The 24,905-nt window shown below is 32.2% G+C and overlaps 1 protein-coding gene and 1 non-coding gene across 7 annotated transcripts in view; one reads left to right on the top strand and one right to left on the bottom strand.

Moving 5' to 3' along the window:
- Positions 1-8,632, top strand: part of LOC101888065 (extended synaptotagmin-2) — a 60,681-nt gene extending 52,049 nt beyond the window's left edge. For all 6 annotated transcript variants that reach the window (XM_059123418.1, XM_059123417.1, XM_059123414.1 and 3 more), the window contains 4 exons: positions 3,218-3,266; positions 3,336-3,947; positions 4,012-4,524; positions 8,040-8,632. In XM_059123418.1, the coding sequence (XP_058979401.1) occupies positions 3,218-3,266; positions 3,336-3,947; positions 4,012-4,524; positions 8,040-8,126 (1,261 nt within the window). In that variant the 3' untranslated portion in view covers positions 8,127-8,632. The remainder of the gene's footprint in view (positions 1-3,217; positions 3,267-3,335; positions 3,948-4,011; positions 4,525-8,039) is intronic.
- Positions 8,633-10,296: 1,664 nt separating this feature from the next.
- Positions 10,297-10,403, bottom strand: LOC131802796 (U6 spliceosomal RNA). Its single transcript, XR_009342394.1, has one exon. It is a non-coding gene; the product is annotated as a U6 spliceosomal RNA (small nuclear RNA).
- Between the last annotated feature and the right edge of the window lie 14,502 nt (positions 10,404-24,905).

Here is a 24,905-nt window from a genome sequence, read left to right as displayed (position 1 = left end):
AGCAGATAAGTGTTTCCGGGACGTCATCAAAGCTGCAGACGCTCGCTTTATAGCTGCTGGTCGAATAAATGACATAAGACCTAATATCCCATCAGACTCAGCGGGACTAACAAATGAAAGTGATGAGTTTCGTCGTACCCCAGAGTCAGGGAACTAACTCTAAAGGTAAACAGGTTAGTTGGCGAGCATAAGCGGAAAGTGTCTATAACATCTGAAGCATTGCAATATCAGTACGGGATCGAGTGAATTGTGGGCAACGTTTTAGTCGCTCTCGAATCTTGGAAAATAATATAATCGGATATCTGTCTCATTTAACGGCGTAGAATTGACAGATCCCAAGAGGTGCTTATTTTAACCGGCAATTTATGGAGCACCCCAACAGTGACAGGTCTAAGAGAAAAGTATCCTACGCCGTGTACGACCTCTCCTACTCGAAGAGGTACCACCACAATTTACATTGAAAGCTGTGGCACATATCACCAGAAGTATAAGGTGGTCCAAAGTAAATGATTTTTAGACCCCACAAAATATATATCTTCTTGATCAGCATAAAATTCTATGTCGTATGTCCGTACATCCGACCGTCTGTGGAAGTCACTCTAGCTTCCGAACGAATTGAAGTAGGCTGATAAAATGTTACTCAATTGTGTGTTTTGTCTGCATGACTTTTGGTATTGAAAATGGGTTATAGGTCCACATTTAATGATAGCCCCCATATAACTGTACCTTTACATATTCGGTATTTTGACGATTTTAGGTACAATATACACCGAAATTATTTGAAATTTCGTATTTGAAGTTCCTAATAGGTACTACATCATATAACTGAAAATTGTCTATGATGGTCCTGCTTTTTTACTTGTTTTGAAATAGACTTATCCTCTGAAGACGTCAACAAAAATTGACGAAAACGAATTTTTATTTACAAAACTTAGGTATATTAGGCTTAATAAAACCGAAAGGAAAGAAAACTACCTGGACCAAGAAAATCAATAATCGTAAAACTTTAATGTCGCAAGGAAGACACCAAATTTGACACACATATGAAGTTACGTCTGTGTTCATGGGAAAAGCGCTACAAGTGCAGCACTAATATTCGCCCTCGAAGGCAATTCCCATGTACGTCGTCTTTCCCTTTTTTCTATACTGGCAATGCCATATCATTGGTTTTACTTTGATCAATGTTCTCTTGCTGTCAGAGTAAGAAAGGTTTTGATGAGAAGATTTTTTATACCCTACACCACAAGGTGGTCAGGGTATTATGTCTTTGTGCATTTGTTTGTAACAGGCAGAAGGAAACGAGATAGACCCATAGTTCCTTTTGATGATCTGCATAGAATCACATTCTGAGTCGATTTATGCATGTCCGTCCGTCCGTCCGTCTGTCCATGTATTTTTGTAAACAAAGTACAGGTCGCATTTATTGCCCGATCCAGATGAAATTTTGCACAGATCATTTGTTTGGCCCAAGGACGAAGCCTATTGAAATTGGAGATAATCGATCAAAATTTAGATATAGCTCCCATATATATCATTGTCCGACTTGCCTTTTATTGTGCACCAAACGTGTAATATCAGCCCGAATTGTATGGAATTTTGCATATACACCCAAATTAGGCCTGAACATAAGTATGCCAAATTTGATCGAAATCGGTTCAGATATAGCTGTAGCTCCCATATATATATTGTTCATCCGATTTGTTATTCTTGTCCTCCGCAGCCGTAATATGCACTCTGTTACAAAAATATTTGGGGAAATATATCAAATGCAGCTCAGAAATACCTTTGCAAAATTTTATCGAGATCGGTTCAGATTTGGATATAGCTCCCATATATAACTTCGTCCGATTTACCTTTTATTGTGCACCAAACGTCTAATATTTGTATAAATGGGATGGAATTTGGCACTTACGACCGAATTGAGTCTAGAAGCTAGTATGTCAAATTTGGTGAAGATCGGTTCAGATATAGCTATAGCTTCCATATATATTGTTCATCCGATTTGTTATATTTGTTACCCACAGCCGTAATATGCACTCCGTAACAACGATATTCAGGGAAATATATCAAATACAGCTCAGAAATAGCTTTGCCAAATTTTATGGAGATCGGTTCCGATTTGGATATAGCTCCCATATATATCTTTATCCGATTTCAAATTAATTGTGCACCAAATGGGCAATACAAGTCCGAATTTAAAAGATACACATGCTTCGGCATGTTATGTCCTTTGAACTTTAAATTATAATTATAATCATAGCGTGTATGATTGAATTCTCCCATAAACACCTTTAATTGTTATGCGGAGCCCTACTAAATTAGCAAAGTGGTGTAGGGTATCATATCGGTCCCGCCCGACTTTAAGACTTTTTTTTACTGGTTTTATACTGGCAATGCCATATCATTGGTTCTGCTTTGATCAATGTTCTCTTGCTCTCAGAGTAAGAAAGGTTTTGATGAGAAGATTTTTTTTTTTTTGATTTTTAACTGTTTCGTTTCTCTTGACCAAGAAGGCCGTTAAAATAAAATTTGTGCCGCCAATAAAAAGTGATGTTCAAGAAAACCCATTGTGCGTTTTGATTCTAAAGCCAGTACCGAGGATCGACACAATAACTTGCCCTTGGTGCGTCATCCCAGTGATAGCAGGCCTTATTCGGAGAAAACTTGCTGTGAGGCTGCAAAAGAACTCTTTCCCAAGTAAGAGCACTAACCTGAGCCAGAAGCGCCGGTAACATCATAACGATCAGGGAAACCGACTCCATGGTGACCGACTGTTGTGACAATAAAAAAGTGACTCTAACACGATGTGTAAAGTAGACTCGAGATGTGATAGAAGGATTTTTTCTGGCAAGACTTTTCCATAAAATGAACGGAAATGGAACTAAGTCAGCCTAAAACTCCTTTGCTCTTTTACGAAAAAGCCAACCTGCGACATATGCCAAAATAAAAGGCTGCTATGTATTCTCACCTTTTTGAATATCCCATCTTGGTGTTTAAAATTCATTTCCATTTCTTAGAAAATCCCTGGGTCAAGGAATCTAACTCTTTCATATTTAATAGATCTCTAACCAAAAATCTCCCAACTAAATTAATACTAACTTTAGATTTAGAGAATAGTTTCAAGTTCTATTTTTTCAATTTTTTTACAATTTCAAATAAAAAAAAAATAATTTTCCCCACACGATCTCAACTAATTGTCTGTTTAAATCCCTTACAGGGCAAGTGTTGAAATTATTAATGCCGTGAAACGTGGCGTGGTTGATACCGTAAGTATTTCACAAGGTCTCTCTATCTCAAGCCCCTTTTTTTAAATTAATTTTTCCTTCTTTTTCCAGTGGCTCACCTTGGAGAATGCCAAACATGGTATGCTGCACGTACGCCTACAATGGTACAAACTCACCTCGAACCCCCTGGATTTGCAGGCGGCCTTGGCCGAAACCCAATTGCTGCGTGTCGCCTCCATGAGTTCGGCCGTACTGATTGTCTTCATCGATTCGGCCAAGAATCTCAAACAGGCACGCATAAACTCCAATCCCGACCCCTATTTGGTGTGCAGTGTTGGCAAACAAAAACAGCAGACGGGCATGATTATGCGCGACAACTCTCCCGTCTGGGAGCAAGGCTTCACATTCCTGGTGGGCAATCCGGAAAATGATACACTGCAAATTAAGATTTTCGATCAGAAGACCGGCAGTGAAATTGGACAATTTGGTTATGTCATTGCCACGTTGCTGCGCAAAGAGAATATGGACATTGTGTCGCAACCCTTCCAGATTCAGAAATCTGGACCCGAATCTAAGCTGATAATGTCGCTGTCACTGCGTATCTTAAAGAAGGCCGAGGCCATTGAGGATGGCGAGAGCTCGGAGGCGCCGGTGGCGGGAGAAAACAAATTGGCCCGGTCCATTAGTAAGACAGCCAGTATTCAGGAACCCTCATCGCCAAAGGTAAGGACATGTTTTCAAAAAAAAAAATCAGTTTTCATTTTTTTTTTTCCTTTTTTCCTCCCAGGAATTACAATCCCAAAGCAGTCGCATCTCAGCCGACACCCCACTGAGCGAGGAGGAACCGAACTTGAAAGTCTCTAGTCCCACGAATTTACAATCCATAACACCGCCTCGCAGTCCCAATCCATTTTCGGCGAATTTAATTGGCGGCGAATCGGTGCTAACCCATCGTGTACCCGATCTCTCCGCCTCACCCGGTGAACACGGTTTGGGTCGCATCCTGCTGACCATCCACTATTTGGCCCAGCGACAGAAACTCTTTGTAACCATTCACAAGATAATGAATATTCCTATACGTGATCCCTCCAATATACCCGATCCATATGTTAAGCTATATCTACTGCCAGGCCGAAGCAAAGAATCGAAACGCAAGACGGTTGTCATCAAGGATAATTGTAATCCCGTGTACGATGCCACTTTCGAGTATTTGATGTCAACGGCTGAGCTGTTACAGAGCGAGTTGGAGGTTACAGTCTGCACGCAGAAGGGCTTCTTTGGCAGTCCCATCATTGGAATGGTAAGTTGGGGATGGGGGATAATATGATGGAGAGATGCTTCGATATAAATCCTTAAAATGCCCCCTATGTTCGTTGGAGGTCTTAAACAGAGGTATGGTTCTAAATGGTCAATGGTAGATCTTAAGGGGCCCATGGTCTATAGAATACATTCGAAGATCCTGTAGAGCAATAAAAGTCCTTCAAATATAGTACATGGTCAAAAAGGTATCTCCACAACCTTTAAAGGTTCCATTTGATTCATACAGGCTATTGAACGTTTTTTACCGCCAATACAGGTCCTTCAGAATGATTCTACTGTCAATAGAGGTCCTTAAAAGCCTGCCTTTGGTCAATGGAAGTCCTTCAAAAGCTGTCTCCGGTCAATGGGGGCCTTCAAAGACTGTCTTCTGTCAATGGAGGTCCTTCATAAGCTATCTATTACCAAAAGAGGTCTTTCAAAGGCCCTCTATTGTCCAAAGAGGTCCTTAAAAAGGTATTTCGAAGAGGTCCTTCAGGCCGCTAGTGATCAATGGCTGCGTTCGGTCAATAGAAGTCCTCAAAAGGCCCGTTGTGGGCAACAGAGGTCCTTCATAGGCCATCTATTGTCAAAAGAGGTCCTTAAAGGTGCTCTATAAAAAACAAAGGTCCTTCAAAGGCCCCATTTGATCCATATAGGGTATTGATCGGTTTTCTTTGGTCAATAGAGGTTCTTCAGAGTCCTTCTACGACCAATAGAGGCCCTTAAAAGGCCTTCATAGTCTACCTAGAACTTAAATGGATAAATAGGTGAATAGACATTCAAACGTCCTCTATATTCAATAACGGTCAACGGGATGCCTTCATAGTCTTCCAAGGACATCAATAGATAAAGGGCCTCTATGATCCTTCAAAGTCCTTCAAATGACTTGCATGAAAAATGTCTCCCTTGGCAAATAGAAGATTTTGAAAGACCCCCTATGATCAATAGAGGTCCTTTCAAGGTCCAGAGGTCATTAAAATGCCCTATATGGTCAAAAGAGGTCCTTCGAAGGTCACTTATGAACTATAAAGGACGCTAAAGTTTATCTTTGGTCGATAGAAGACATCCAAACGTCCTATATATTCATTAAGGGTCCACTGGAGACCTATATAGTCGTTCAAGGACATCAATAGGTAAAGGGTCTCTATGATCCTTCAAATTTCCTTTAAGGAAATAGAAATCCTTTTATGAAAAATGTCTCCATTGCCTAATATAAGACCTTAAATGAGCCTCTGTGGTGAATAGAGGTCCTTCCAAGGTGCTCTATGGTCATTAGAGGTCCTTCCAAGGTCATCTATGGTCAATAGAGGTATTCTGTGGTCAAGGGAGATCCTTTTATGGCCAATAGAGGTTCGCTATGGTTAATAAAGCACATAAAAATCTTGCTGTAGACTGTAAAGGGTATTCCTAACTGTCTCTGGTCCATTGAATCGGTCTTAAAAAGTTTTCTACATCCACCGTCCAAAATACTATTTGAAGGACTTTGTGGTGAATTAAAAATATTTTTTTTTAATGACTACCTGGTCCAAACATTCGAGGATTTTTTAAAATATTTTGTTCAAGAAATTCCTGGTCCAAACACATTCTAGGATTTTTAAAAATATTTTTCAAAGCCATCCTGGCCAATTTTTGTAGATTTTTAAAATTATTTTTTCAAGACCAACATTCGTGGGATTTAAAAAAAATCAAGACCAATATTCGTGGGATTTTTAAAAATATTTTTCAAGGATTTTTTGGCCAATATTCGTGGGATTTTTAAAAATATTTTTTCAATACCAATATTCGTGGATTTTTAAAAATAATTTTTCAAGGCCAATATTCGTGGATTTTCAAAAATAGTTTTTCAAGACCAATATTCGTGGATTTTTAAAAATATTTTTCTCAATACCAATATTCGTGGATTTTTAAAAATATTTTTTCAAGACCCATATTCGTGGATTTTTAAAAATATTTTTTCAAGACCAATATTCGTGGATTTTTAAAAATATTTTTTCAAGACCAATATTCGTGGATTTTAAAAATATTGTTTCAAGACCAATATTCGTGGATTTTAAAAATATTTTTTCAAGACCAATATTCGTGGATTTTTAAAAATATTTTTTCAAGACCAATATTCGTGGATTTTAAAAATATTGTTTCAAGAACAATTTTCGTGAATTTTTAAAAATATTTTTTCAAGACCAATATTCGTGGATTTTTAAAAATATTTTTTCAAGACCAATATTCGTGGATTTTTAAAAATATTTTTTCAAGACCGATATTCGTGGATTTTTAAAAATATTTTTTCAAGACCTATATTCGTGGATTTTTAAAAATATTTTTTCAAGACCAATATTCGTGGATTTTTAAAAATATTTTTTCAAGACCTATATTCGTGGATTTTTAAAAATATTTTTTCAAGACCAATATTCGTGGATTTTTAAAAATATTTTTTCAAGACCTATATTCGTGGATTTTTAAAAATATTTTTTCAAGACCTATATTCGTGGATTTTTAAAAAAGATATTTTTTCAAGACCAATATTCGTGGATTTTTAAAAAAATATTTTTTCAAGTACGTTCCGGCCAATATTCGTGAATTTTTAAAAAAATATTTTTTCAAGTACGTTCCGGCCAATATTCGTGGATTTTTAAAAATATTTTTTGATGTACGTTTTGGCCAATATTCGTGGATTTTTAAAAATATTTTTCAAGACAAATATTCGTGGATTTTAAAAAAAATATTTTTTCAAGACCAATATTCGTGGATTTTTAAAAAAATATTTTTTCAAGACCAATATTCGTGGATTTTTAAAAAAATATTTTTTCAAGTACGTTCCGGCCAATATTCGTGGATTTTTAAAAAAAATATTTTTTCAAAACTAATATTCGTGTATTTTTAAAAATATTTTTTCAAACTAATATTCGTGTGTTTTTAAAAATATTTTTTCAAACTAATATTCGTGTATTTTTAAAAATATTTTTTCAAGTACGTTTTGGCCAATATTCGTGGACTTTTAAAAAAATATTTTTTCAAGACCAATATCCTTGGATTTTTAAAAAAAATATTTTTTCAAGACCAATATTCGTGGATTTTTAAAAAAATATTTTTTCAAGACCAATTTTCGTGTATTTAAAAAAAAAATCAAGTACGTTTTGGCCAATATTTGTGGGAATTTTAAAAATATTTTTGAAAGACTTCCTGGAAAATATTCGTGGATTTTTAAAAATATTAAAAAAAAAAATCTGGTCAATATTAAAAAAATGAGCGGAAATGTAAACTTTTCCAAAGATGTTCTGACCAAAAATCGTAGATTTAAATTTGTTTCATAGAAAAGTAGGCCTCTTCTAAGGTTAATTAAAGAACTCCAAATGACTAATAGAAGACCCACGTGGCCTTCAAAGGTTCTCAGCGAGTTGCTACGATCTTAAGAAGACCTTCTTAGGTCCTCCCTGGTCAACATTTTCCAACAAAAAAATTATAATTCATATATATTTTGGAATATTCAATTTTATTTTCCCCCTTTCTTTTTTCCAGCTCAAAATCCCTCTCACAGATCCTGAAGTCTCGGGCAATGGTCTAAACACCTGGTACGATTTACAGCCGGAATTCAAACATGACTAAACCTCAGAGTGTCAATTTTCAGAATCTCTGTTTTTTTTTTTTCAATAATTTATTAATCTGACATACTGATCAACATCGAACAAAAATCAATGAATAACAACAACATCACAAGTATTTCTAGTGCTCTCTATATCTGATATTTTATACTCTAATTGAAAAAAATATTATTTGTCTTTTATTTTTTAAATCAAAAAGCACAAAATTCTATTTTTTGTAGAATTAAAACAAAACAAAAAAATCTCTTAATTTTTTTAATATTTTTATATATTTTTATTATTTCTTAATAATTTTCTACTACTGTCTCTGTTCTTTTTGTATCGTCTTTATTTTATGTATTAAAATAAAAAATATCTTTTGTATACAAAAATAATATTGAAAATACTATGTTAACGAATAAAGTTGGAATGATTAACATAATTCAGTTCTTTGAGAAACCATTTGTAAAAAAAAAATTGAAATTATTTTGAAAATATCAATAAAAAAATATGTATATTTTATTCCATAAATGGCTCTGTTTTATTTAATTTCAATGAGGGACTTTGTCTCTGTAGATGGCCTCAAATCCAACATTATGAGCGAACTTAAAATCGTCTTTACCGATGACCTCCAAATTCCCTCTATAGTTAACCTCAAAGTCGTCTTTATAAAATATCCCAAATTCATCTTCGTAGACTAACATGAAAAAGCCTTTGAATACCCTCCAAATTTGCAACGATTTTGGCAAAAAAAAATTCTGTTAAAATCTTAAAAATACCGATTGTAGCCATTATATTAGGGTCTCTACGACGACGTGGACCTGCATAGGCAACTTTTGTCATAAACCATTACAATATTCGAATGTGAAACTTGAATAAAAAAATTCGGTGAATAATGTAGCTAAAATCATTAAAGTCCGGAATATCGGGAGGTACCGTTATATGGGGGCTATATGAAGAAGTGGACCTGCATAGACAATTTTCTGTCATAGGCTGTAGTACCCATTACGAATTTCAAACACCAAATTTGATACAATTCCGGTGAGTAATGTCGCTAAAATCATCAAAGTGCCGAATATCGGGAGGTACTGTTACACGGGGGCTATATGAAGAAGTGGACCTGCACAGACAATTTTCTGTCACAGGCTGTAGTATCCATTACGAACTTCAAACACGAAATTCGAAACAATTTCGGTGAATAATGTCGCTAAAATCATTAAAGTCCGGAATATCGGGAGGTACCGTTATATAGGGGCTATACTAAGACATGGACCTGTACAGACAATTTTCTGTCATAGGCTGTAGTATCCATTACGAACTGCAAATACCAAATTTGAACGAATTCCGGTAAATAATGTCGCTAAAATCATCAAAGTAACGAATATAGGGAGGAGCCGTTACATGGGGGCTATATGAAGACGTGAACCTGCGCATACAATTTTCTGCCATAGGCTGTAGTACCCATTACGAACTTCAAAAACCAAATTTGAAACAATTCCGGTGAATAATGTCGTAAAATCATCAAAGTACCGAATATCGGGAGGTACTGTTACATGGGGTCTATATGAAGAAGAGGACCTGCACGGACAATTTTCTGTCATAGGCTGTAGTATCCATTACAAATTTCAAACACCAAATTTGAAAAAAATTCCGGTGAATAATGTCGCTAAAATCATTAAAATACCGAATATCGGGGGTACCGTTAAAAGGTTCTATACGAAGACGTGGACCTGCACAGACGATTTTCTGTCGTAGGCTCTAGTATCCATTACGAACTTCAAATACCAAATTTGAAAGAATTCCGGTGAATAATGTCGCTAAAATCATCAAAATACCGAATATCGGGAGGTGCCGTTATATAGAGGCTACACCAAAACGTGGACCTTCACAGACAACTTTCTGTTATAGGCTGTGGTATCCATTACAAACTTCAAATACCAAATTTGAAACATTTTCGGTGAATAATGTCGCTAAAATCATCAAAATACCGAATATCGAGGGGTACCATTATATGGGGGCTATACGAAGACGTGGACCTGCACAGACAATTTTCTGTCATAAGCCGTAGTATCCATTACGAACTTCAAATACCAACTATTCCGGTGAATAATGTCGCTTAAATCACCAAAATACAGAAAAAATGGAGGTACCATTATATGGGCCCATAACAGTTATTTTACTTCAAAATTTTTACAAAAAATGTGGAACGCTTCACGATTTTGCGTGTCATCCTTGCGCAGGGGCCATGCTAATCTTCTCTGTATCGTTCCAATTTTAGTATATGTTCTGCCGAAGCAAGAACAATGTCTGGTGATTTCTTTTGCTATTTGTATGTACGTTTTAAGGAAAAAGCATATGTGAATTATAAGTATTGATAAATTTTCATTGATGCATTGAAATCATATTGTGTGCGGTTTGTGTCAATGCTAAGTACGAACGAAATACAACACTGTTGCCCTTTTATATGCATTGGTAATAGGGTTGTGGTGATTGCTGTTGTGCTAGCAGTACGACCTCAACTAAAAGCCGTGTTGTGGTGAATTTGTAGTGAATGGTTGTGGCATTCATTCGAAAGGTGAGTTTTCTTTTATTTTAACCAAAAATCAAGTTGTATGGAAAGACATCACAAACTTGAAACTTATTAGGGTCAAATATTCAACGAAATTTCAAATTATTTTTTTCGTTAATATACAATTTAGATCACATAGAGGATGGTTTTTTATACGTACATCACATTTTGTACGGGGTATAATGTCTTGGTACAATTGATTGTGATATGGGGAACGAAGCGACATAGGCCCGTAGTTGCTTTGCTGAATGAATCTGAGTCGATTTATGCATGTCCGTTCGTCCACCCGTCCATCGCCGAAAGCGCGGGTCCAATACCCGGGTTACACACCGGCTTACTATACAGATATGGACAATATAGGTATCATTTGAAAGCTAATGATTGTACGAAAAGTACTAAATAGTACCAAATTTCATATTGGGTGAAGTAATAGAACTGAAAAAAATAAAATTAAAAAATATTTAAAAATAATCCACCAATATTGACCAGGAAGCCTTTGAAAAAAAATATTTCTAAAAGCAAGCCCTTGAAAAAATATTTTTAAAAAATACACGAATATTGGCCAGGAAATCCTTGGAAAAATATTTTTAAGAATCAACAATTTTTGGCCACAAAGTCCTTAAAAAAATATTTAAAAAAAATCCATGAATATTGGCCAAGAAGGGTTGAAAAATATTTTAAAAAGTCGACGAATATTGACGAAATAGTCCTTGAAAAAATATTTTTAAAAATCCATGAATATTGGCCAGAAAGTCCTTGAAAAAATATTTTTTAAAAATTCACGAATAGTGGTCAAAAAGTCCTTGAAAAAATATTTTTAAAAATCCACGAATATCGAAAAAATATGTTTAAATAGTCGACGAATATTGGCGAAATAGTCCTTGAAAAAATATTTTTAAAAATCCACGAATATTGGTCAGAATGTCCTTGATATATTTTAAATAACCCACGAATATCGAAAAAATATTTTTAAAAAGTCGACGAATATTGGCCAGAGAGTCCTTGAAAATATATTTTTAAAAATCCACGAATATTGGTCAGAAAGTCCTTGAAAATATATTTTTAAAAATCCACGAATATTGGTCAGAAAGTCCTTGAAATATTTTTAAAAATCTACGAATATCGTAAAAAAGTTTTTTAAAAAGTCGACGAATATTGGCCAGAAAGTCCTTGAAAATATATTTTTAAAAATCCACGAATATTGGTCAGAAAGTCCTTGAAAATATATTTTTAAAAATTCACGAATATTGGTCACAAAGTTCTTGAAATATTTTTAAAAATCCACGAGTATCGAAAAAATATTTTTAAATAGTCGACGAATATTGGCGAAATAGTCCTTGAAAAAATATTTTTAAAAATCCACGAATATTAGCCAGGAAGTCCTTGAAAAAATATTTTTAAAAACCCGCGATTATTGGCCTCAATTTTTTTTCTAAAATCCATGAATATCGGCCAAGAAGTCCTTGCAAAAATATTTTTAAAAATCAATGAATATTGGCCAGGAAGGGTTGAAAAATATAAAAAAAGTCCACTAATATTAGACAGGAAGTCCCTGAAGAAATATTTTTAAAAATCCACGAACATTGGCCAAAAAGTCCTTGAAAAAATAAGTTTTAAGAGTCCAGAATATTGGCCAGAAGCTGTTTAAAAAATATTTGTAAAAAAATCCACAAATATTGGCCTTGAAAAAATGTTTTAAAAAATACACGAATATTGGCCAGAAAGTCGTTGAAAAAAAATATTTTTAAAAATCTACGAAAATTGGTCCTTGAAAAGATATTTTTAGAAATCCACGAATAGTGGCCTTGAAAAAAAATTTAAAAATCCACAAATATTGGCAAGGAAGTAACTAAAAAAAAAAATATTTTTAAAAGTCTACTAATATTGGCCAGGAAGTGCTTTTAAAATAATTTTTGAAAATCCACGAATATTGGCCCGGAAGTCCTTGCAAAAATATTTTTATAAAACTAAGAACATTGCCCAGGAAGTTCTAAATTTTTTAAATTCTCGAAGATTGGCCAGGAAGTCTTTGAAAAAATATTTTTAAAAATTCACGAATATTGGCCAGAAAATCCTTGAAAAAAATATTTTTCAAAATCTACGAATATTGGCGAGAAGGTCCTTAAAAAAATATTTTTAATTAGCCAGTAAGTCCTCGAAAAAATATTTTAAAGGAAGTCCTTGAAAAAATATTTCTAGAAATCAACGAATATTGGCCTTGAAAAAACTTATTTTAAAAATCCACGAATATTGGCCAGAAAGTCCTCGAAAAAAATATTCTTAAAAATTCGCGGATATTGCGCAAGAAGTCTTTATTTTTTTAATCCAGGAACATTGGCAAGAAAGTCTTTGAAAAAAATTAAATCCTCGAATATTGATCAGGAAGTCCTTGAAAAAATACTTTTAAAAATCCACTAATATTGGCCACGACAACCTTGAAAAAATATTTAAAAAAAATCCACAAATTTTGGACTTGAAAAATATATTAAAAAAATGCATTAATATTGGCCAGGAAGTCCTTGAGAAAATATTTTTAAAAATCCAGGAATATTGCCAGGAAGTCTTTGAAAAAATATTTCTTAAAGTTTACGAATATTGGCCAGGAGGTCCTTGAAAAGATATTTTCTTTGGCCAGTAAATCCTTGAAAAAAATATATTTTTAAAAATCCACGAATATTGGCCAGTAAGTCCTTGAAGTCCTTTTGAAAATCCACGAATATTGGTGGAAATTATAATAGTTTTAGTAAATTTGCTAGTCCAGCCTTATCTCACCCCTACCCTGACCAATCGTCTTTCCATTCCAACTAGCCTTTGGCCCCTCAAAATTAAACAATTGTTGTTAACTTTTTTTCAAGTTTTTTTTTTATTTTATGAAAAATTCTGTTGTGGATATATATATTTTTAAATTACAATGAACATGGTCTGAACAATTTTTACATATGTATGTAAGTATGTGTGTATGCATGTTTGTTTGTATAGTTGTATGGATATTGGATATATATATAACTTATTCATAAAAATCTTTGAAATAATGCAATCGTATGTTGTGATAAGGTAATTTTTGGGGATCAGTTTGATTTCTTTGTCTTGATGATTTGAGTTTTCTTAAAAATATTTAAATTTATAATTTTGCAACACAGTGTTTTAATTTTTTTATTTTTGTAATTTTTTCTTTTCTTATAATAAGACATATAAAAATGGTTTACATATAAATCATTTGATAACTTCTCCACAGATGACATTGTTTTTTTACATTTTTATGTATATATATTTTTAATTTCTTAATTTGTTCTTTTTTTTGTTTTGTTAAATTAACAAAATTATCACAATTAATTATTTACAATTTTATTTTTTGCTATAAATTGTGAACAGTTTTTTTTTCTTTAACGCATTTGTAATGTCAAGTATTATGGTTTTAATATGGATTTGTTTGGTATTTTGTTATTGTTGTTGTTTTTTTGTTTTCAATAACATTTTTGTTGTCTTTTTTGAGGTAGTTTTGATTCTCAAATTGTTTGTATTTTTGTTGTTGTTGTTGAATTTGGATTATAAAATCCATTTTTAGTTTAATAATTTTTCAGATCGATCGTAGTTCCATGATATTAAATGATATCGCCAAGGCATACATATATCCTCTGAGATTTAGGCCCCTATTTTGCTAGAATTCAAGGAAATTTTATAAAGAAAAACAAGTCAAAAAACAGCTAAGTTTGACCGTGCCGAACTTTCAACACCCTCCACCATTTGGAAGGAACTTGAAATTTTCAAAAAAAAAAAAAATCGAAAACTACTACTTAATTGAAAACCGTTATATGGGTGCTATACGAAGACTTGGAACTGCATTTTGTCATAGGCTGTAGTACCCATAACGAACTTGAAATACGAAATTTGAAACGATTCCGGTAAATAATGTGTCAGAAATCATCAAAATACCTGCTAACGGGAGGTACCGTTATATGGGGCCTATACGAAAACGTGGACCTGCACAGACAATTTTCTGTCAAAGGCTGTAGTATCCATTACGAACTTCAAATACAAAATTTGAAATAATTCCGGTAAATAATTTCGCTAAAATCATGAAAATACCGAATATCGGGAGGTACCGTTATATGGGGCATATAAGAAAACGTGGACCTGCATGCGAAAATTTTTGTCATAGGCTGTGGTACCCATTACGAACTTCAAATACGAAATTTCAAATAATTCCGGTGAATAATGTCGCTAAAATCATCAAAGTGCCGAATATCGGGGGGTACCGTTATATGGGGGCTAAACGAAGACGTGGACCTCCACAGACAATTTTCTGTCATAGGCTGTAGAACATATTACGAACTTCAAATACGAAATTTGAAATAATTCCGGTAAATTATGTCGCTAAAATCATCAAAGTACCGAATATCGGGGGATACCGGTATATGGGGGCTACACGAAGACGTGGACCTGCACAGACAATTTTCTATCATAAGCTGTAGCATCCGTTACGAACCGCAAATAAGAAATTTGAAATAATTCCGGTAAATAATGTCGGTAAAATCACCAAAGTACCGAAAATCAGGGGGGTACCGTTATATGAGGGCTATACGAAAACGTGGACCGACATCACCCATTTTCAATACCAAAAGTCCTGCAGGCATGATACACATTTGAGTAAAATTTTATCAACCTATGCTATCTATGCAGGTTCACGTCGTCGTATAGACCCTAATGCAACGGCTACTTTCGGTATTTTTAAGATTTTAACAGAATTTTTAACGGATTTTATTTTTTTGGAAATTGCCAAAATCGTTGCAAATGGTGGAGAGTATTCAAAGATCGGCCCGGCCGAACTTACAGCTTTCATACTTGTTTTAGCTCTACTTTCATAATCTGTTGGATTTTTTCTGTATCTAACCTTAGCCACAGTGAAGAGTGCAAAATTCGTTGCATACTTTTTGGCTCATGTATGAAAATTAGAACAAAATCGCAAAGTTGAATTGGGATTTTTTGCCGTAAGCCAGAGACGATTTCGACTCGATACCAAACTTCAGTAGATCGAATAATCGGTTTAATCGGATAAGGAATTTTCATAATCCCATATAAAAATTTATAGAATTTCCTATGAATTCTTTAGTTTGAAATTGTTTTCTTTGTTCCTATTTTGTTTCGTTTTTGTGTGTATTTCCATAACGTTTTCAATTGAAGCACAAATAAAGCACATGGAGATATAACATTTATCAAAAAATGCAATTGTACATTTGTTACATAATCAATATTAATTATTTCTTTTTTTTAACTTTATGACATTTTACGTACGTGTATATTCCCATAAATTTTCAATTTTTTTTTATTTTTTTCCTTAATTTAATTATGTGTTGTAATATAATTTCTGTTTTCTTTTCCTCAGGTCATGTAGTTATCATTATTTTTATTTTTTTTTAAATTTTTTCTTAACAAAATTTATATTTTTTACTTGTCATACTTGGTCAGTGTTTCATCTTCAATATATTTGTTTTATTTTTTTTTTTTTTTTTGATAATTGAAAATTGCTCTTATATAAATATGCCATATATATATAATATGATGATCCCACAACAAAGACATTTATAAAAATGATTTATTTTTTTGCAATATTTATTTTTTATAATTTATAGTTTTTTTTCTTCTCATTTTATTTGTTTTTAATTTTTAGTATTATTTTTTTAATTTTTATATATTCTTCAATATAACCCATATATGCGTATATTTTTTAGGACGAATGTAATTGTTCCAAATTTTCCTTTCTTTTTAAATATTTAGTTTTGTATTAATTACAGGACAATAGATATTTTTTTTTGTATGCCTAATTAAATATTTTATGTAAATTTATATTTTTTAATTTTTGAACTTTTTTTAATTTTTGTACAAATCATCCAGGAACTTGCGTGCTTGTTGTGAAAATAATTCATTAAATTATGAAAACACAAATCCAAATTTTTATTTTATATCTCCCTGCTGGGATGTCCGTGGAGATATTATTTTTTTATTGTTCTTATTACAATTAACTTTATTTTTAATTAATTTAATTTATTTTTAATTTTTTACTGTTCTTATTATTTTCGTTTTTTATTATATTTGTTTTTATTGTATATTTTTAGTTTCAGTGAATAATTTTTTTCTTTTGAAAACCTAACCTACAAATAAATGAACTCCTATAAACTAATTCGTTATGAAACGTATCGCACATTGTTGTTTTTTATTTCATTAAGTATTTTTTTTTTTTTTTTTTTTTTGTTTTTGGTAATTTTGAATTTTGCCTTTGATTTGAAAATCAATATGTATTTCAAACACACGCCATCACATTAAAATTAGCAACTCAATTGAATTTTTAGCTTTTTATGTTTTAAATAATTAAATTAAGTTTTCAACTTATCACATCAAATATATCGTTTATTACACTTTCAATTATTATTATTATTTTTTTTTCTTTTTGAAAAAAATATTTTTTTTTTTAAATTTTAAATAAAAAAATTTTAAGAAAATTAATTTTTAAAAAAACATAAAAATTCCAATTTTCTAAATCCATTTAAAAAATTGAAATTATTTTTTTTTTCAAAAATCGTTAAAATAAAATTATAAAAATTAATTAATTTAATTTAATTACAAAGAATATAAAATTAAAGATAACACAATACATTTTTAGAGATACCTACCATTCTCGTAATTCAATGAAGATAATTGGAGTTTCCAATCGAAATATCGGAAAACAGAAAACATATCAGAACACCAGATTTTTCATTTAAAAATCCTGTTTGTCGAACAATTCTAAAAACACAAATTTTTAAAACCAAAAAAAAAAATAAATAAATAAATATTATTAAAAGAAACTAATAAAACAGCTGTCGGGTTTGTCGATAGATGGTATACCCCCCGCCAATTTTCATTTATTTAAATACTAGCAAAAATTTCATCCCTAGCGAAAATTTCATCTTTAATTCTTCCATTCGTTCCAACAGTTCGTGTTAGGCCTTTTCAGCTCTCAAAATCCACAATTTTTCTAATTTGGCAATTTTTATTATTTTTTTTTTTTATTTTTTTTTATTTTCAGATTTTCAAGTTTTTCCATTTTCGGAAAGAAAAATAGGAAAGTGTTTACCATTTACATCAGAAAGTCTTCAAAATCTCTCATTTTGAAGTTTATGAGGAGGATATTGGTAAAATCCTAAAAAAGCACCATCATATCTAAATTCCAGACACCAAAAGAGACTTCAATATCAAATATGGGGATTCCAGACCTATCCCATCACCCAATACCAAATTTGGTACCATTTAGTACTTTTCGTGCAATTTTTGGCACGAATTTCCAAACCCATCTCTATATCTCAATTCCAGACACCAAAAGAGACCTCAATATCAGATTTGAGGATTCCAGGCCTATCCCTTCACCCAATAACAAATTTGCTACCATATAGTACTTTTCGTGCAATTTTTGGAACGAATTTCCAAACACATCTCTATAACTCAATTCCCACCACCAACAGAGACCTCAATATCAGATTTGAGGATTCCAGACCTATCCCGCCACCCAATACCAAATTTGGTACCATCTAGTACTTTTCGTGCAATTTTTGGTACGAATTTTCAAACCCATCTCTATATATCAATTCCACACACCAACAGAGACTTCAATAACAGATTTGAGTATTCCAGTCCTACCTATTAACCCAATACCAAATGTAGTACTTTTCGTACGAATATTAGGAATCATTTCCAAACTACCGCCAAAATTTCAAACACAGATACACAAACAAATTTCAAGATTTTAGCTCTATCCGGTACCAAATAATACCATTGTAGAAGTTTTGTTCCATATTAGTATTTTTCGTAACCTTAAAATTTGAATTTCCAAAAACCCCTTGGGATATCTATCCAGCACTTCATCAGTGACTCTCATTACAAATTTCAGAAATCCAGCTCATTGCGATTACCAGATAGCTCATTGATTGGAGGTACCAGACGCAGTGTACCAAGTTTGACAATAATCGGATATGGCTGAGTGTATAATTAATAAAACAAAAAAAATCCAAAAAAAAAATTATTTTAATATTTATAATTATGAACACATTCAAGTTATATCCTAAAGATTTCAAAAAATTAAAAAAAATATTTTTCTTTCTCGATGAAATCAAAAACCCTTAACATCAAACCAAAAAAAAAAAAAAAAATAAATTAAAATTGGGCCATTAAAATAAAAAGCAATTTATTTTTCTCACACTATCAAAAAAAAAACAATTAAAGAAGCAGCAAAGTTTGGCCGGACCGAATTTTTAATACCCGCCACCATTTTGAAGGAACTTGAAAAATAAAAAAAAAATCCGTAGAAAAATACCTCTCACATAAAACCCTTTATATGGGGGCTATACGAAGACGTGGTCAAAATTTAAAATCATCAAAATGACGAATATTGAAAGGTACCGTTATGTGGGGGCTATACGATTATCAGGATGTACCATTTTCAATACCAAAAGTTCTGCAGACATAATATACACTTGGGTATAATTTTATCAACCTTCTTCGGAAGCTAGAGTGACTTCCACAGACGGACAGATGCACCTGACATTTGTGCTGACCGATATTGCCCATCTCCGAAATCAATCTAAGTTTGACAAAAATATTACGATGTACCAAGTTTGAAGCAAATCGGATATTCCCTTCGAGAGTTATCGTACCGACCAGACAGATAGACGGACGGACGGACATCGATAGATCGATTCCAAATGTCCTGAAACGGATTTGGTCCAAAGAGACCTAGGGTCTAAAACCGTTATTTCGCCTATGCTCGTCTTGACCATATCAAATAATATATACCCTTAGAGTATACGGCTAGAGTATGGCTGAGGGTATAAAAATCTTAAAAATGCTGAGGGCGCCTAAAAGTCTGCTATAAAAATACAAATGCTGCTTCAAGTACTTGAATTTATTACAAGGACTCTTTCTCAAGAACCTGGATTTATTTAACAATTTTTTTCAAGGACTTGGATTTATTTAAGAATCTTTTTTGGCGACGTGGAGTTTTTTAAAACTTTTTTAAGGACGTGGATTTTTAAGGACTTTTTTTAAGCACCTAGATTTTTATGGAAACTTTTTCAAGGGCCTGAATGTGTTTATACATTTTTTTCAAGGTCTTGCATTTTTTTAAGGACTTTTTTCAAGCACATAGAATTATTTGTGGACTCTTTTTCAAGAACCTGGATTTATTTAAGATTTTAAAGACGATGGAGATGGAGATTTTAAAAAGATTTTTTTCAAGAACGTGAATTTTGTTGGTATTCTTTTTCAAGGACCTAAATTTACCAAGGGCTCTATCTCAAATAAGTGGAATTTTCATTATTTTTTTTAAAAATTTGAATTTTTTCGGACTCTTTTTCAAGGACCTGGATTTATTTAAGAACACTTTTTAAACGATATTTTTAGGATTATTTTTCAAGAATGTTAAATTCTTTAAAGGACTCTTTCATGTATGTGGAGGTTTTAAAAAAGTGATTTTCAAGGACGTGGACATTTAAGGATTTTTTTTTTGTTTGCAGAGGCCTGGATTTATTGAAGGACTCTTTTTCAAGGACATGGATTTTCCTTAGAACTTCTTTCCAGGAACATGCTTTTTTAAGGGCGATGTATTTATTAATTTTTTTCAAGGACTTGCATTTTTAAGGAGGTTTTTAGAAGTTATGTTTTAAGGACGTGGTTTTTAAGGACTTTTTCAAGCCCATAGAATTATTTCTGGACTCTTTTTCAAGAACCTGGATTTATTTAAGATTTTAAAGATGATGAAGATGGAGATTTTAAAAAGATTTTTTTCAAGAACGTGAATTTTTTCGGACTCTTTTTCAAGGACCTGGATTTATTTAAAAACACTTTTTGATCGATATTTTTAGGACTATTTTTCAAAAACGTTCATTTCTTTAAAGGACTCTTTAAAGTATGTGGAGGTTTTAAAAAAGTCTTTTTCAAGGACGTGGACATTAAAGGATTTTTTTTGTTTGCAGAGGCCTGGATTTATTGAAGGACTCTTTTTCAAGGACATGGATTTTCCTTAGAACTCCTTTCCAGGAACATGCTTTTTTAAGGGCGATGTATTTGTTAATTTTTTTCAAAGACCTGCATTTTTAAGGAGTTATTTAGAAGTATTTTAAGGACGTGGTTTTTAAGGACTTTTTTCAAGCACATAGAATTATTTAAGGACTCTTTTTCAAGAACCTAGATTTATTTAAGATTTTAAAGATGATGGAGATGAAGATTTTAAAAAGATTTTTTTTTCAAGAACGTGAATTTTTTCGGACTCTTTTTCAAGTACCTGGATTTATTTTAGAACACTTTTAAAGGATATTTTTAGGACAATTTTTCAAGAACGTTCATTTCTTTAAAGTACTCTTTCATGTATGTGGAGGTTTTAAAAAAGTGTTTTTCTAGGACGTGGACATTTAAGGATTTTTTTGTTTGCAGAGGCCTGGATTTATTGAAGGACTCTTTTTCAAGGACATGGATTTTCCTTAGAACTCCTTTCTAGGAACATGCTTTTTTAAGGACGTGAATGTTTAAGATTTTTTTGAAAGCACCTAGATTATGGACTCTTTTTCAATGACCTAATTTATTACAGGAAATATTTGGAGTTTTTTAAGTTTTTTTTTCAAGAATGAGATTTTTTCGGACTCTCCTTCAAGAACCTGGATTTATTTAAGGACTCCTTTTCAAGGATGTGGATATTTTTTGGATGATTTTTCAAGGACGTGAATATTTTTTGGATGATTTTTCATTTTTTTTTTAAAAGTGCTCTTCAAGGACGTGGATATTTAGGGACTTTTGGGAAGAGACCCGGATTTATGATAGACTCTTTTTCAAGGACGTGGATTTTCTTAAGAATTTTTTTCAAGGACATACATTTTTTAAGGACTTTCCTTGAAGGGCGTGGATTTATAAAGGAATTCTTTTTGAGTGATGTGGAGTTTTTGAGGATAAGTTTTCAAGGACGTGGATTTATAAAGGAATTCTTTTTGAAGGATGTGGAGTTTTTCAGGATTAGTTTTCAAGGGCGTGGATTTATAAAAGAATTCTTTTTGAAGGATGTGGAGTTTTTGAGGATTAGTTTTCAAGGACGTGAATTTATAGAGGAATTATATTTTAAAAATGTGGAGTTTTTGAGAACTCGTTTTCAAGGACCAACAAACTATGAAACGAGAATTTTTTAAAAGAATCAACAGACCTACTATGCAGTTCAATCAAATCACTAGCCACTAGCCAGATGTTACACGCCAGTTAATGTTATAGAAATAATGTCATAATTTTTAAATATTATAACAGTCAAATCAGAAGGTCATAATAGTTCTTCCAAACTTTTCCATTTGGATATTGTGAGCTACAGTACAATTTCAAAAAAAATAAAAAAAAATAATAATAATAATAAATAAATAAAATTTTATTCAACAAGCCAAAAATAAGTCAAACCAATAACTAACTCAGAATTAACCAAAAAAAAAAAAAAAAATAAAACAAAACTTTGGCAAATATGTGTGTTTATGGTTTTTTTTTTTTTTTTTTGTTTCGTATATATATTTTTTTGTTGTTTTATGTTTTTTTTTTCTTTAATTTTATACATACATGTATAAGAAGAGTTTTAAAATAAAATAAATTTTATTACGTTTTTAGATTACAAATATAATTTCAAATCAAGAGGAGAGAGTAAGCGGGCAGATATAAGAAATTCCATAGACATTTTTTTTAATTTTACTTGATTACAAAAAAACAAAAAAAGTAAATATTATTACATTACAAAATCAACTTAACAATAGAAAGAAAAAAATATGGGTGGAAAGGATTAAAAGTAAGAAAACATTGCCGCCATAACAGACAATTCGCACAAAAAAATAGAATAGCAAAATTAATCATAAACAGAATTGTTGTTATAATAATAATAATAGATAATAAAAAATATAATTAAAAATATATCACCTTTTTTTAAAAAATGTATGTATGTTTTTGATATTTCTATAAATATACGTATGTATGTTTGCTTTTTTGTTTGTTTTTAAATTTTGTAATCCTAGCAAAAAAATTATTTTTATTATATATATACTTAATTATTTTTTTTATATATGTATAGTATTTATAAAGTATATATATAACAAGTAGAATATAAATATATAAGTATAGGCATAGAATTTCTCTTATTTATAAATACAGGGGGTGTTTGAAGTGTGAAAATGTAGAAAAACACAAACAAGGTCTGTCCTCTCTAGAGAAAATAAAAAAAAATATATATATATATCTTTTTTAGTCTAGAAGTTGTGTAGTCCATGAAATCTCCAACAGAGGGGATATTTTTTGTAAAATTTTTTTCCAACATTTTGTTTGGGGGACCAAGGATTTGTTTATTTTTTCCCCCTAAGACATTCCCGAAATAAATTAAACCAGGGACGATTTTAAGTGGTTACCTTGTAAGGCAATACAACTTAGCGGCTAGCTTCCTTTGGCCTCGTTTCGGTGCTCGGTATTTGAAGGGCTAAGGATTTGTTTATTTTTTCCTGGGGCGTTCCCGAAATGAGTTTTTATATGCCTTCCCATTACTATATAAGCCTATGTGGAGGCATGCAAATCCACAACGGGCCTTCCTTAGCCACATTTTGATACTCGGTATTTGAAGGACAAAGAATTTGCTTTTTTTTCCTAGGACATTCCCGAAATAAATTTGTATGTCCCTTCTCATTACCATATAAGCCATATGTAGTGGTTACCTTGTAAGGCATGAAAATCCACGACGGTCCTTCCTTAGCCACATTTTGGTACTCTGTATTTGAAGGACAAAGAATTTGCTTTTTTTTTTCCTGGGACATTCCCGAAATGAATTCTTATATACATTCCCATTACAATATAAGCCATATTAAATGGTTACAAGGTAATCAGGCATCATAACCCACAGATGGCCTCGTTTTGGTACTCGGTGTATGAATAAATATTTTTTTTACAATTTATTCCAATATTTTGCTTGAAAGACTTAGGATTTGTTTTTCCATAGATGTACGCAAAATGAATTCCGATACAAGTTGCCATAACCATAATCCATATTAAATGGTTACCATGTAAGGCATCATAATTCACTAATAAATGATTTGTTTACCATTTCTTTCAACATTTTGTTTGAAGGACTTAGGATTTATTTTTCCTGGTGACATTTCCAAATTTAATTTCTATTACCAAAATGCATAGAAAGTTGTTACCTTGTAGGGCATAAAAACCCATTGCTGACCTCGTTTTGGTACTCGGTGTTTGAATATTTTTTTTTTTTTTTTGCAATTTATTCCAACATTTTCTTTGAAAGACTTAGGATTTGTTTTTCTAGGGAAGTTCCCAAAATGAATTTCCATAATCCATACAAAGTAATTACCCATGACTGGCCTTCTCTGGTCTCATTTTGGTACCCGGTATTGAAATAAATTATTTTTCCTCAATATCTTTCACTATTTCATTTTTTTTCTAGGGATGATCCTGAAATTACCAGAAAGGCATGAAAATTCACATTTTGGCACTCGGTGTTTGAATAAATGATTTTTTCCAATATTTTTCAATATCAATATCAACATTTTGATTTTTTCTAGGGGCGATCCTGAAATGAATTCCTTTACACGTTCCTATTACCAGAAACCATATAAGACGATTGCCTTGTAAGGCATGCAAAATCCACGAATGACCTTCTCTGCCCATATTTTGACCCGTTGTGGGGGAGATACGAGAAGGAGTGGTCCGATCAGTCGAAACAAATTGGATGCTCATTTTTGAATTTTGAGAAAGTTGTGTGTACTCAAAAGGTCGACCCTTTGTGCCAGAAGGAGTCGTCCAATATATCCCATCTTCTTACTAGACCTAAATTTGGTAGAAATATTAGGATATACGAAATTCGAAGACAATCGGACTTTTCTTTCACATTATATAAGGGTCGCGAATAATCAAAAATTCGTCACTTTGTGGGGGAGGTACCAAAAGAAGTTGTCCGATCTATCCCATCTTAATACCCGTCCTAGAGCTGGTCGAAACATTAAGATCTGCGCAATTTGAAGACAATCGGATTCTTCTTTCACATTATATAAACGTTGTGAATATTCAAAAGTTCGTCACTTGGTGGGGGAAGTACCAGAAGGAGTGGTTCGATCTATCCCATCTTTACGCCAGATCTTCTGTTTATATAAAGATTGGGATGTGCCAAGTTTTAAAGAATCAGATGTTCACTTG

Source organism: Musca domestica, unplaced genomic scaffold (assembly GCF_030504385.1).
Source record: "Musca domestica strain aabys unplaced genomic scaffold, Musca_domestica.polishedcontigs.V.1.1 24, whole genome shotgun sequence".
Taxonomy (NCBI): Eukaryota; Metazoa; Arthropoda; class Insecta; order Diptera; family Muscidae; genus Musca; species Musca domestica.
Note: the sequence above shows the minus strand (reverse complement) of the source record. Positions and strands in the feature narration are given on the sequence as shown.